The sequence below is a fragment of the Alnus glutinosa genome, chromosome 3 (genome assembly GCF_958979055.1).
Source record: "Alnus glutinosa chromosome 3, dhAlnGlut1.1, whole genome shotgun sequence".
NCBI classification, from domain to species: Eukaryota; Viridiplantae; Streptophyta; class Magnoliopsida; order Fagales; family Betulaceae; genus Alnus; species Alnus glutinosa.
In genome coordinates, this window is record NC_084888.1 from 9503209 (window position 1) to 9515393 (window position 12185).

A 12185-nucleotide genomic window follows, 5' to 3' on the forward strand; every position below is an offset into this window, starting at 1 on the left:
AGGAGAGAGCTTTTGTTGCACTATTTTTCTGCAGAAGAAGGAGAGTTTTTTGTGGCTTTTTAAAGAGAAGAGGCTGCTGTTTTGGGGGAGAAAACAAGGACTTTACTTGCAGTTTTTGTGCAGCAAAGGAGAACAAATGCTGCTGGTTTTACAGCAGCTTAACCGAAGGAGCTTGCTCTATTTTCTTTGGGTTCTGACCAAGAGGAAAGCAGAGGGAAGGGGAGAATAATTCTTTTCCTTACTCACTTATACAGAACAGGAAAAAGAGAGAGGGATGCCGAATTACCTACTCTGTTTTAGGTACAGACCAAGTGAAGGAAAAGGTAAAGGATTTTCGGGTCTTGATTGGATTCTGACCGATTTATACACAAAGGAAGAGTTCCTCTTCTTGACTTATGCTGTGGTTATAAAGAACAGAGGAGAAGATGCAGCTGGTTCGTGCTGCTGTAATTAAAATAAAGGGAGAGCAAGAGCTGCTGCATCTTTTTCTTTTCTGCTCTAAACTACCGAGAAGAGAGAGATGGGAGATTCTTCGTCTTTCTGCTGAAGAATTCCTCTAACAACAGTATTAGACTATTGCTTAGAGAAACACACAGAAAGAAAGAGAGTTGCAGAGAAATTTCTGCAAAGAAGAAGGAGATGTGCGTAGGAACTAGAAGTGAGCTTCTTCTCTTATACATAAACGGATGGCTTGGATCATTTTGGGTAAAATTGATCAAAGGCTGGGGATGTAGCAGCTGGGTAGTGTGTTGTCCAGTGAGTCATGCATGTTATCATTGAGAGAAAAAGGAGAGAAACGTAGAAGAAGGCCTGCACCTTGCTTGGACGGCTGGGATGAATTTTATCAAAGCTTATCCAATGGTTGGGGCTGCAACTTGGGCAGCAAGTTGTGACAAAAAGGGGGGTTGCATCTGGAAATGAGGTGGCTGATGCACAAGGTCCTCTATGGAAGCTTCTCAAAATATCTCTTATCCTTAACAATCTAACACTTAAGTTCTAACTTATATTTAACTGAGTTCTAGCTACTGAGTTCATTACCAACGTACAAGCTGGGCCATTCACAGGTACTGGGTTGTACAAAGTGTAAGATGGGTTTTTAACATTTGTGGGCTGCCTTCCATTTGAGGTTGGGCTGGGTTTTTAAGAAATAGAAATGGGTAGATAGAGAACTTCAAGAAGAGCGTTATGGCTTTTGAAACGACCAAAATGGAGTTCATTTAACCCAATTTTCATTTTTCCAAAGTTTAAGGTCCGTTTGAACTTTTATTAAATTGAAACTATAAACACTTCTTAACAAATGAATATTTATTTTCATAAATATTATTTATTCGTTTGCCTTATTATTAGGTCTTAAATCATATTTTAAGATATTATATTCAATATCTCAAAATATGGGGTGTTACACTGACAGATTACTTGCGCCCAAGAAAGGAGGAAAGTTTGAGGACATTTTGGAGGTATTCAAGCAAGTGCATATCAACATTCCGTTTTTGGATGCCATCCGACAGGTGACGTCTTATGCCAAGTTCTTGAAGGACTTGATCACTGTCAAGAGGAAAACCAATGTCCCAAAGAAGGATTGTTTGACCGAGCAAGTCAGCTCAATCCTCCAATGCAAGCTACCTATCAAGTACAAGGACCCTGGATGTCCTACTATCTCTTGCACAATAGGAGTTAGCCGCATTGAGAAGGCTCTGTATGATCTTGGAGCTAGTGTCAATCTCCTACACTATTCGGTTTACCTACAATTGGGGTTAGGAGAATTGAAGCCCACCTCCATGACACTACAGTTGGCTGACAGGTCAATTAAGATACCACGGGGAATTGTGGAGGATGTGTTGATAAAGGTTGACAAGTTTTATTTCCCCGTGGATTTTATAGTGCTTGATACAGAGCCGGTGTAGAACGTTGGAGTTTAGATACCGGTGATCCTAGGGTGACCATTTTTAGCTACGGCTAACGCCCTGATCAACTGTAGGACAGGGGTAATGAAGATCTTCTTCTGCAATATGACAGTGGAGCTGAACATCTTTGACATCAGCAAGATGCCGAGGGAGTGCGATGAGATCGGAAGTACCTGCTTGATTGAGGAGATTATAGAGGAAGCTATTGAAGAATCAAGCACTGAATACCCCTTGGAGGCATGCTTTGCTCAGTTCGGAGAGGATTTGGACTTGGACATGTTACTTGAGCAGGTTGATGCCATTTTGGAGTTTGCTCCTTTGGAAAGCAATGAGAATGAGGAGACAGCAGTACCTGAGCCTCCAAAAAAGGAACTTAAGCCCTTACCAGACAATCTTAAAGGAGAAGTTCCTAGATCCAGAAGAGACTTTGCCTATAATCATAGCTTCAGATTTACCTGCTGCCCAGGAGGAGAAGTCAGAGACGGAGGGAGGGGGGGCTGGTAGAGGCCATGCCCCCCACCCCAATTTCCTTAAAAAAAAAATCTAAAAAAAAAAATATAAGCTAAAAATCTAAAAAATTAGCCTATTGGCCCCTACTAATAAATTTTTTTTGCCACTGGCCCCTACCCATAAGAACTTCTAGCTCCATCCCTGGGAGAAGTTGTTAGATGTCTTGAGAGAGCACAATGAAGCTATAGGCTAGATCATTGAAGACATAAAAGGAATCAGCCCTTTGGTGGTGATGCACAAGATACATCTAGAGGAGGACGCCAAGCCATCGAGGGAGCCACAGAGAAGGCTCAGCCCAGCCATGCAAGAAGTGGTGAGAGGAGAAGTAATAAAGTTATTGGATGAAGGAATCATCTATCCAATTTCTGACAGCAAGTGGGTGAGCCCAATTCATGTTGTGCCCAAGAAAGCTGGAGTACTAGGTTATGCAAAACAAGGATGGCGAGTTGGTGCCAACTCGAATTCAGTCAGGATGGAGAGTTTGCATCGACTACCGCAAGTTGAACACCGCCACCAAGAAGGATCATTTTCCACTCCCATTTATTGATCAGATGGTGGAGCGCCTGGCAGGGCACGAGTACTATTGCCTTTTGGATGGTTGTTCTGGATATAACCAGGTCCCTGTGGACCCCGAAGATCAGGAGAAGACAACCTTCACTTGTCCTTTTGGGACGTTCACCTACCGTCGCATGCCCTTTGGGTTATGCAATGCACCCACTACTTTTCAGCGGTGCATGATCAGCATCTTTTCTGACATGGTGGAGCATTTCCTAGAGATATTCATGGATGACTTCTCGGTCTTTGGTTCGACATTTGAGGAGTGTTTGCACCACCTCACTTTAGTCTTAGTGAGGTGCAAAGAGAAGAACCTAGTGCTCAATTAGGAGAAGTGCCATTTTATGGTGAAGCAAGGAATTGTACTCGGGCACGTCATTTCTCACCGGAGGATAGAGGTTGACAAAGCAAAGGTGGATCTGATATCTAACCTTCCACCCCCACGTACTATGAAAGAGGTTCGCTCTTTTCTGGGCCATGCAGGATTCTACCAGTGATTCATCCAGGATTTCAGCAAGATCGCCAAGCCCTTGTGCAAATTGTTGGTGAAGGAGGCCCCATTTATTTTTGATGAGGATTGCAAGAAGGCATTTGGGGCCTTGAAGAAGATTCTGACGTCCACACCCATCATTCAGCCAACCAGCTGGGTGCACCTTTTGAGATCATGTGTGACGCGTCAGACTATGCTGTTGGAGCTGTTTTGGGGCAGCGCATTGATAAACTCCCCCATGTCATCTATTATGCAAGTAGGACTCTAAACGATGCTCAACTGAACTATTCGACCACTGAGAAAGAGTTGTTGGCAGTCGTTTTTGCTTTGGATAAGTTTCGATCCTACTTGCTAGGATCAAAAGGCATTATCTACTCGGATCACGCGGCATTGAAGTATCTTTTCTCCAAAAAAGATGATAAATCTCGCCTCATTCGGTGGATTTTATTGTTGCAAGAGTTTGACATTGAGATCTGGGACAAGAAGGGTTCCGAAAATGTGGTGGCCGATCATCTTTCGAGGATTACCGTAGATTTCACTGAGGAGGCCACCCCCATCTCTGAGACCTTCCCTGATGAGCAGTTGATGCACATTGCTCACACTCCTTCACCTTGGTTTGCTGATATAGCAAACTATCTTGTCACCGGTCAAATGCCTTTGCATTAGAGGCGGCAAGATAAGTCCAAGTTCATGGCCATGGTGAAGTACTTTTTCTGGGACGATCCTTATCTGTTCAAGTATTGTCCCGATCAGATCATTAGGAGATGCATCCCTGAGCCTGACCAATCCAATGTCATATCCTTTTGTCATGATCATGCTTGTGGAAGCCATTTCAGTGCAAAGAAGACCGCTGCAAAGATTTTGCAATGCGGATTTTATGGGTACCTCCTCGTATGACAAGTTGTCACGCAATGGGATAGATTCAACTTCTAGCACGTGTGATGGGTTTGCGACATACTTTCATAATGCTGACACATGGAAGACATTATGAACACCGGATAGATGGGGCGGTAGTGCCAGGCAGTAAGCTAATGAACCCACATGCTCCAAAATTGCGGAAGGCCCAATGTACCGAGGGTTCAATTTGCCTCTTCTCCCGAAACGGGTCACTCCCTTCATTGGTGTGACCTTCAGAAATACTTTATCTCCCTCTGCAAACTCCAATTCTCTGCGCCTGTGGTCTGCGTAACCTTTCTGTCAATTTTGAGCCTCCGTGAGTCTTTACCGGATTAGCATGATCTTCTCCAAAGTTTCTTGGATTATTTTTTGTCCTAACAGTTGTCGCTCTCCAACCTCATCCCAATAGAGTGGTGATCGACACTTCCTTCCATACAGGGCTTCATACGGTCCCATCTTGATGCATGCTTGGTAACTATTGTTGTAGGAAAATTCCATTAAAGGAATATATTGGATCCAGCTACCCTTAAAATCAAAAACACATGCCCTCATCATGTCTTCTAATGTCTGGATTGTCCTTTCTGATTGCCCGTCCGACTGAGGGTGGAATGCCTTACTAAAGTTTAACTTCGTCCCCATTGCAGCCTGCAGACTTTTCCAAAATTGAGAGGTAAAGCGAGGGTCACGATATTAGACTATCGACACTGGTACCCCGTGTAGCCGTATAATCTCATCCATGTACTCCTTTGCTAAACGATTCATATCATAAGTTGTTTTAATGGGTAGAAAGTGTCCCAATTTGGTTAGACGATCCACTACCACCCAAACTGTATCCAACCCGGTCACTGTCCTTGGTAAACCCGTGACAAAATCCATAGTTATGTGTTCCCACTTCCGCTCCAGAATAGTTAACGGCTTAAGCATCCCTACTGGTTTCTGATGTTCTGCTTTGACCCGCTAGCGGGTAAGGTAGCGTTCCACAACTGGGCTACTGGTAGCAGGCTAACCGGCTACGTGGATATTAAATTTATAAGTTTACCACTCGTAATAGTACGTATCGATTGTACTATAGTAAGGGTGATCGAACCACAGAGATTATTGGTTGTTTTGTGTAACGGGATATCTAAATAGCGTATTTAACTTAACTTTGAAATAAAAATAAAAGTAAAGGTTGTAGAATTAAAGCTAAAACAATAAGGTGAAGAAATGAAAGTGGAAAATGAAAATAACTAAGAGAAAACTTAGGGTATTGATCTTATCCAATCCTCAACCAATGAAATGCTTAAAGTCTATATGGATCTTCCTAACATGCATGATATGAGCGCGTAATGGGCGTCAACCATTACGACGACCTCGACGTGAAAACACTTTCGTTAAGACGTAGTTATAAAGTACCTAGTTTTACATTAATCTACTCCACGTAAAGATTAGTCTATAATTGAAAAACGTTTACACTACAAAAGGTGTAGAGTGATTAATGCTCCCTAGCTTACTACTCTACAACACATCCTAATAAGTTTACAAGATATACGAAAACCCTAACTAGGCCCCAATGATAAGGTATCTAGTTTCACACTGGTCTATTCCATGTAAAGATTAAACTACAATGGAAAGACATTCTACACTACCAAAGGTAAGAAATGATCAGTGTTCCCTAGCATACCCTATAAGGTGACTCTAATAGGTAATCATACATCAAGTCATATTGAACCATTGCAAAAGACATCATTCTTATTTCTAAGAATGTTGATTTTACTCAAGAAATCTAAGAAAACTCATAGACAAGTTTAACTCTTTTTCATGAATAAATAGATTGGAATCTTGATAACAAAACCTTTTAGCATGGGTTTTGATATCCTCTAGCCCTTAACAATCATCAAACATCTCAAGAAAATCCTAAGAACATCAAGAACACTACATGGTTTTGGATAGGATTTTGATCAAACTCTAAGAACTAAATTAGCTAGACATGAATTGAATCTAATCTAAGCATGAATTTAAAGGAAAACAGTAGAGAAACAAGAAAGAAATGAACCAAAAATAACTATATTAAAACTATGAAATTCGGACTACAAAAGGGGAGAAAAACCTAAACTAGAACATGAAGAACAAAAGGGAAAAAAATGAAGAAATTGCTCTCTGGAATTAAACCCAGAAAACGTGCATCAAAGTAAACTAAAACATGAGAAATTAAAGTGATACACCTGAGAAAATCCGAACAAACCCCAAAAGATGCATGAATTAACCTAAAACCCTAATCTCATATATATAGAGATTTAATTTACAAGGAACTCATCAAGGATCAATTCTAGCAGCACAAACAGAGCTGGTCGCCATCCATTTCTGTCCATTAAACCCAACTTTTGATTTGAATCGCAAAAAGATTTGGAAATATCTTGACCTTTTGGAAGATGCGAAGTCGATCGATCGAAAATTTTGTGCTCTGAGAATCGATCAATCGCATCTGGATCAATCGAAGTTGAGTCGACAGAAAGTCGATCGATCAAATTATTAGCTGTACAAATAATCGAATGATCGAAATGCTTTGGACGATTTTTCATCTTTTCAGGATCAGCCTCGAACTCTGAAAATGTCCAAATTGCCCTTGATGTATTTTCAGGTCTAATTCAAGTGTTTTGAACTAGATTTCAACTAAGACCTGAAAATAAGACATAAACCGAAACTACAACAAAACGTTATATGTACAACACAAACTAGGTCTAACAAATGCAATTTAAGGGGTCTTGAATCGAATAATTCAAGACTTATCAGCTACCTCCTTCTTCATACCATTCCACTAGTAGCGCTCCCGTAAGTCCCGATACATCTTGGTACTACCCAAGTGTATGGACTACAATGATTGGTGAGCTTCTATTAAGATTTCCTTTCTCAGGTTGTCCTCCTTAGGTACACATAAACGGTTTTGGTACTTCGCTCCATCTTCAGAAATGCTAAAATCTTCTCGTCGACCTTTAACAACTTCCTCTCGGATCTTAATCAACTCATCGTCTGTAAGCTGGGCAACTCTAATCTGCTCTAGTAGAGTTGGTTCCAAAGTTAACTTACCAAGGTAGGATTGCACTCCTTCTATTGCCAATTCAATGCCTGCCCGATCCATGTCCAGGAGTAACTCTTTCCAAGTAGTGAACATCGCTGCCACTCCACTTGTTGTCGCCTTTCTGCTGAGGGCGTCGGCTACCACATTTGCTTTCCCTGGTAGATAATTAATTGAGCAATCATAATCGTTAAGAAGTTCCAACCATTGTCTCTTGCGCATGTTGAGTTCCTTCTGAGTGAAGAAGTACTTTAGGCTTTTGTGATCCGTGTAAATCTTGCAATGCTCCCCATAAAGATAGTGTCGCCAGATTTTCAAAGCAAAGACCACTGTAGCTAGCTCGAGGTCGTGGGTTGGATAGTTACGTTAGTGCACTTTCAGTTGTCTTGAGGCGTAGGCGATCACCTTCCCATGTTGCATCAAAACCCAGCCTAGTCCCTTGTAGGAAACGCCGTTGTAAATTACAAATCCACTAGTCCCGAATGGAAGCGTAAGGACAGGCGTGGTGACCAAATGGTGCTTCAATTCTTGAAAACTTCTTTCACAATCCTCCGACTAGAGGAATACTTCATTCTTTTTAGTGAGTTTAGTTAAAGGGGCAGCTAGCTTGGAAAACTCTTCAACAAATCTTCTGTAATACCCCGTGAGACCTAGGAAACTTCTTATCTTGTGGGAACTTGTAGGTCTCGCCCAATTCACCACAACCTCCACCTTATGGGTATCCACCGAAACTCCTTCCTTTGATATGACATGCCCTAAAAATGCCACTTCCTCCAACTAGAACTCACACTTCTTGAATTTCGCAAAAATTTTATGCCTCCTCAATATAGTCAATATTGTAGACAAATGCTCCTCGTGTTCTTCTCAGCTCTTTGAATAGACTAGTATGTCGTCAATGAAAACCACCACACATCGATCGACCAATTCTTGAAAGGTTCGATTCATCATGTCCATGAATGCGGCTGGGGCATTGGTTAATCCGAATGGAATTACTAAAAACTCGTAGTGCCCGTAACGCTTCCTGAATACTGTTTTTTGAATATCCTCCTCCTTAATCTTGAGCTAGTGGTAACCAGACCGTAGGTCAATCTTGGAAAATAGTTGAGAGCCGTGTAGTTGATCAAAAAGGTCATTGACTCTTGGTAGCGGGTACTTATTCTTGACTGTGACCTTATTCAGTTCTCTGTAGTCGATGCATAACCTCATCAATCCATCCTTTTTCTTAACAAATAAAACTGGCGCTCCCCAAGGGGATACACTTGGACAAATAAATCCTTTGTCTAGGAGTTCTTGCAGTTGTTCGTTCAGTTCTCTGAGTTCAAGCAGTGCCATCCGGCAGGGTGCCTTGGATATAGGTCTCGTGCCTGGTAATAGGTCTATGGTAAATTCGATCTCTTTGTCAGGAGGTAATCCAAGTAGCTCCTCTGGAAATACGTCTACGAAATCTTGTACGATAGGTATCTCCTCAATTTTTGCCTCTGCTACTTCTTTCTTCACACAAGCCAAAAATCCCGAACACCCTTGCTTCAATAGCCAGGTCGCCTGCACTGCTGATTCCAACTTGGGTAGATTGATACCCCAATTCCCTTGAAGTTTAAATTCTGCCTCTCCCGATGGTCTGAACACCACTTCCTTGCAGAAATAGTCGACACAAGCATGGTAGATAGACAACCAATCCATACCTAGGATGACATCAAACCAACTCTTCTAAAAAATGACAAGATCAGCTAGCATGACATGACCCTGCACAGAAATTGGGCAATCCTTAACTACAGAGGTACATATTACCGTTTTCCCTGCAGGAGTGGTCACTGCTAGGTCCACATCCAACCGTTCAAATCTCAAACCGCAATTTCTAGTAAAAGAGGATGACACAAACGAATGTGTGGCCCCTGACTCAAAAAGTAGTAACCTGGCAAGATGCAATCAAAAGTGTGCCTGTCACCACTTTGTTCGACACCGTAGTATCACCTGGCGTCAAGGCATACACACGTACAGGTGCAGTATTCTGTTGTCCTTCTGGGCGATTCTGATTGGTTGGGTTGTTGACAGGGGTTCGGCACTCCTTAGCAAAATGCCCTGGTCCACCGCATTTGTAACAAACCTGTCCAACATGACATCTCCCAAAATGCATCTTTCCACAAGTTTGACATGTGGGATGCTGACCGCCCACTCCTTGTCGATTGGGCTGTTAAGGAGCTATGTTCCTTCCAGCGGTAGGGTTGAATCTTCTCTTTTTGGGGTTGTGAGGGTGTCCCCCAAATCGACTCCCTTATGGGGCGCTTCTCTTCTTTTGGTTTAAGTACTTTGCATTGATCTTCAACGTTGGCTCAATCACGGTCGCCTTGCTGACCAGGTCCATTAGGTTTCCGATCTTGAAACCAACCACTTGATTCATGATTCTCAGTTGCAAACCCCTTTCAAACCTTTTCGCCTTTAGATCTTCTGTGGGCACAAGGTATGGGGCGAACCGTGAGAGTTCTATGAACTTTGCAGCGTACTGCTCCACTATCGAGGGTCCCTGCACCAGGTCGATAAACTCATGTGCCCTAGCTTGTCGAACTGACTGGGGAAACAAGCGTTCTAGAAATGCATCCTTGAAATTCTTCCAAGTGATGGGTAAGCCTTAGCCTAGTTGCTGTTGCAAGTGGTCCTTCTTAGATGCCCACCACCGTTCTGCTTCAGCGGTCATCTTGAAAGTAGCATAGCGAACCATCTATTCGTCCGTACAGCACATGACTTCCATAAGCTTATCCATCTGTGAAACCCAATTTTTTGCAACCACCGCATCTGGTATCAAAATAACAATTAAGTCTGACAACATAGATAAAAGCCCAAAGGGCATAAGTTCGTGCTAATGCACGTGTGACAACAAAAGGGTCATGCAATGCTCCTACTGCTAGCCTAAATTCCCATTTTCGGGCGCCTAGGTCTCACTGCTCAAAACCTAAAAACAAAACGAGTAAGGGTGAGCGAGAAATGCTCAGTAAAGTAGTCCTCAACCATAAAACAGTTGAGTTAAATTCATTTTCTTTAAAACAAAACAAAACAAAAATAAAAATAAAAATAAAACAATTTATTTGTTGTCGCAGTTCAAGGCACAATTACCACATATCACTATTTACACAAGATAACCTTTTTATTAAAAATCTTTTCTTAAAACATTGATTCTCTTAAAACCCTTCGAAACTTCTTGTGTCATATCATTAATTAAATGCGATTTAATTCTCAATAAAACTAAGTTAAGGCCTATTCTTTTATATGGAACACATAATTATACAAATATACTTAAAACTAATTTCTCATAATAGGGCCCATGTACACTATTGCGCCCGGTGTACTTAGGGTTGCGCGGTCTTTGTTGTGACCATGGCAAGTAACTGTGGCCGCAGGCCTGCCCCGTCAGCTAATTAATCAAAGTGCACTTAACATGACCTAGAGACGGATTACCGCCTTCTCAACATTCTTCAGCGGGTGCGCTTCCATCTCAAGCAACAGTACCAAGCTTAATCCTCTGTGAATCTCTGTGAATATCTCTAGGACCAAAATAAGTCTCTTCCATAAACGTGCCTCTTTTATAAAAATCTCATTCTCATAAATTATTCTTATTCCTTTCACTTTCTTGTAGTACATCTTTGGGCAACGTGTGGGAGGGTTTTTACACTTCCCTTTTCATTACTACCAAAAGTAATGACTTCCCATCTCGGGAGTAAAATAAGCAATTTTTTCTATAATTGGAAAGTCCTTTAGAACTAAGGTTTTCTCAAAATTGCTGCTTTCAAAAATATCATTTCCACCAAATAAATTTCATATCAAAACTAATTTAAGACAAATCCTTCATGCAAACAATATAAATTGAAATACAGAACGAGAACAATTATTTGCAAATATGTTAATAAAGGGATAAAATATTATGACATAAAACAATTTTAGAAGGGGTAGATGATCCCTTACATCTCTAAACGCAGCTACTGAAATTTCCTGGCAGCTAGCTAGTCACCTGAGTACAGGTTCAAACAATTATTACTACGTACTCATTACTGGACACATAATAACTTATCTATCGTTCGGTCTGCTAGTCTAATGAGAATGGATTCCAAGTTAAAAAAAAAAAAAAAAAAAAAAAAAAAAAAAAAAAAAAAAAAAATTTAAAATAATTCGACATGCATAAATTTATTAATACCAATCCCTTTACGATTTGTGTGCATGTTTTAACGTATATTAAAAGAAAGTATTAACATATGCTAACAACTCTGAAATTCTGAGAAACCTTGGTATTACAAAGTTATATGTATACTTAAAACAATTTATTAAAAGCTTTGTTGATTTTTAACAACTAATAGAAAGGTTTGAAACACTAGGATTAAAACTATTTTGTTTCTATGTGGAACAGATTTAATACAAGCATACCATGAAAATACTTGTTACAGGTTGTCCTTTGAATAGACAGCGGAGATAATAAAAACAACTCATAATTTATACATTGAAAGAAGAGAAGAGAAAGAAACAAAACACAATATCGGTAATTTCTCTAAATAGCACTCAGCTGCTGACTAAAAGGGAGAGAGGAAAAAAAAATATAGATATATATATATATATATACACAGCAAGTCTGAACTTGCAACGGCTGAATGAAAAAATTTAAATAAAGAAATAAAACCAATGGAGTACAGTGCAAAAAACGGCTGGAGCAAAGAAAAGAAGAAAGAAAAATGAATAAATAAATAAGCAAAAGGGAATAACTTAGGCGTGGGTTTCTGGGATAAATGAGAAA

General features: G+C 40.7%; 1 protein-coding gene across 1 annotated transcript; it reads right to left on the reverse strand.

The window, feature by feature from the left end:
- Nucleotides 1-7207: 7207 nt before the first annotated feature.
- On the reverse strand, nt 7208-9091 carry LOC133863134 (uncharacterized). Its single transcript, XM_062299122.1, has 2 exons — nt 8485-9091; nt 7208-7569 (listed from the first exon to the last, which is right to left on the reverse strand). Exons 1-2 carry the CDS (start codon nt 9089-9091, stop codon nt 7208-7210), a joined length of 969 nt encoding a protein of 322 aa, XP_062155106.1.
- Between the last annotated feature and the right edge of the window lie 3094 nt (nt 9092-12185).

What these genes read in the sequence shown, in the direction of transcription:
- LOC133863134 (XM_062299122.1), bottom strand. Translation starts at nt 9,091, where the DNA reads ATGGATTGGTTGTCTATCTACCATGCTTGTGTCGACTATTTCTGCAAG. An exon ending in CAAGATTGACCTACGGTCTG is followed by an intron (nt 7,570 to 8,484) that starts GTTACCACTAGC and finishes ATTATCTACCAG; the next exon opens with GGAAAGCAAATGTGGTAGCC.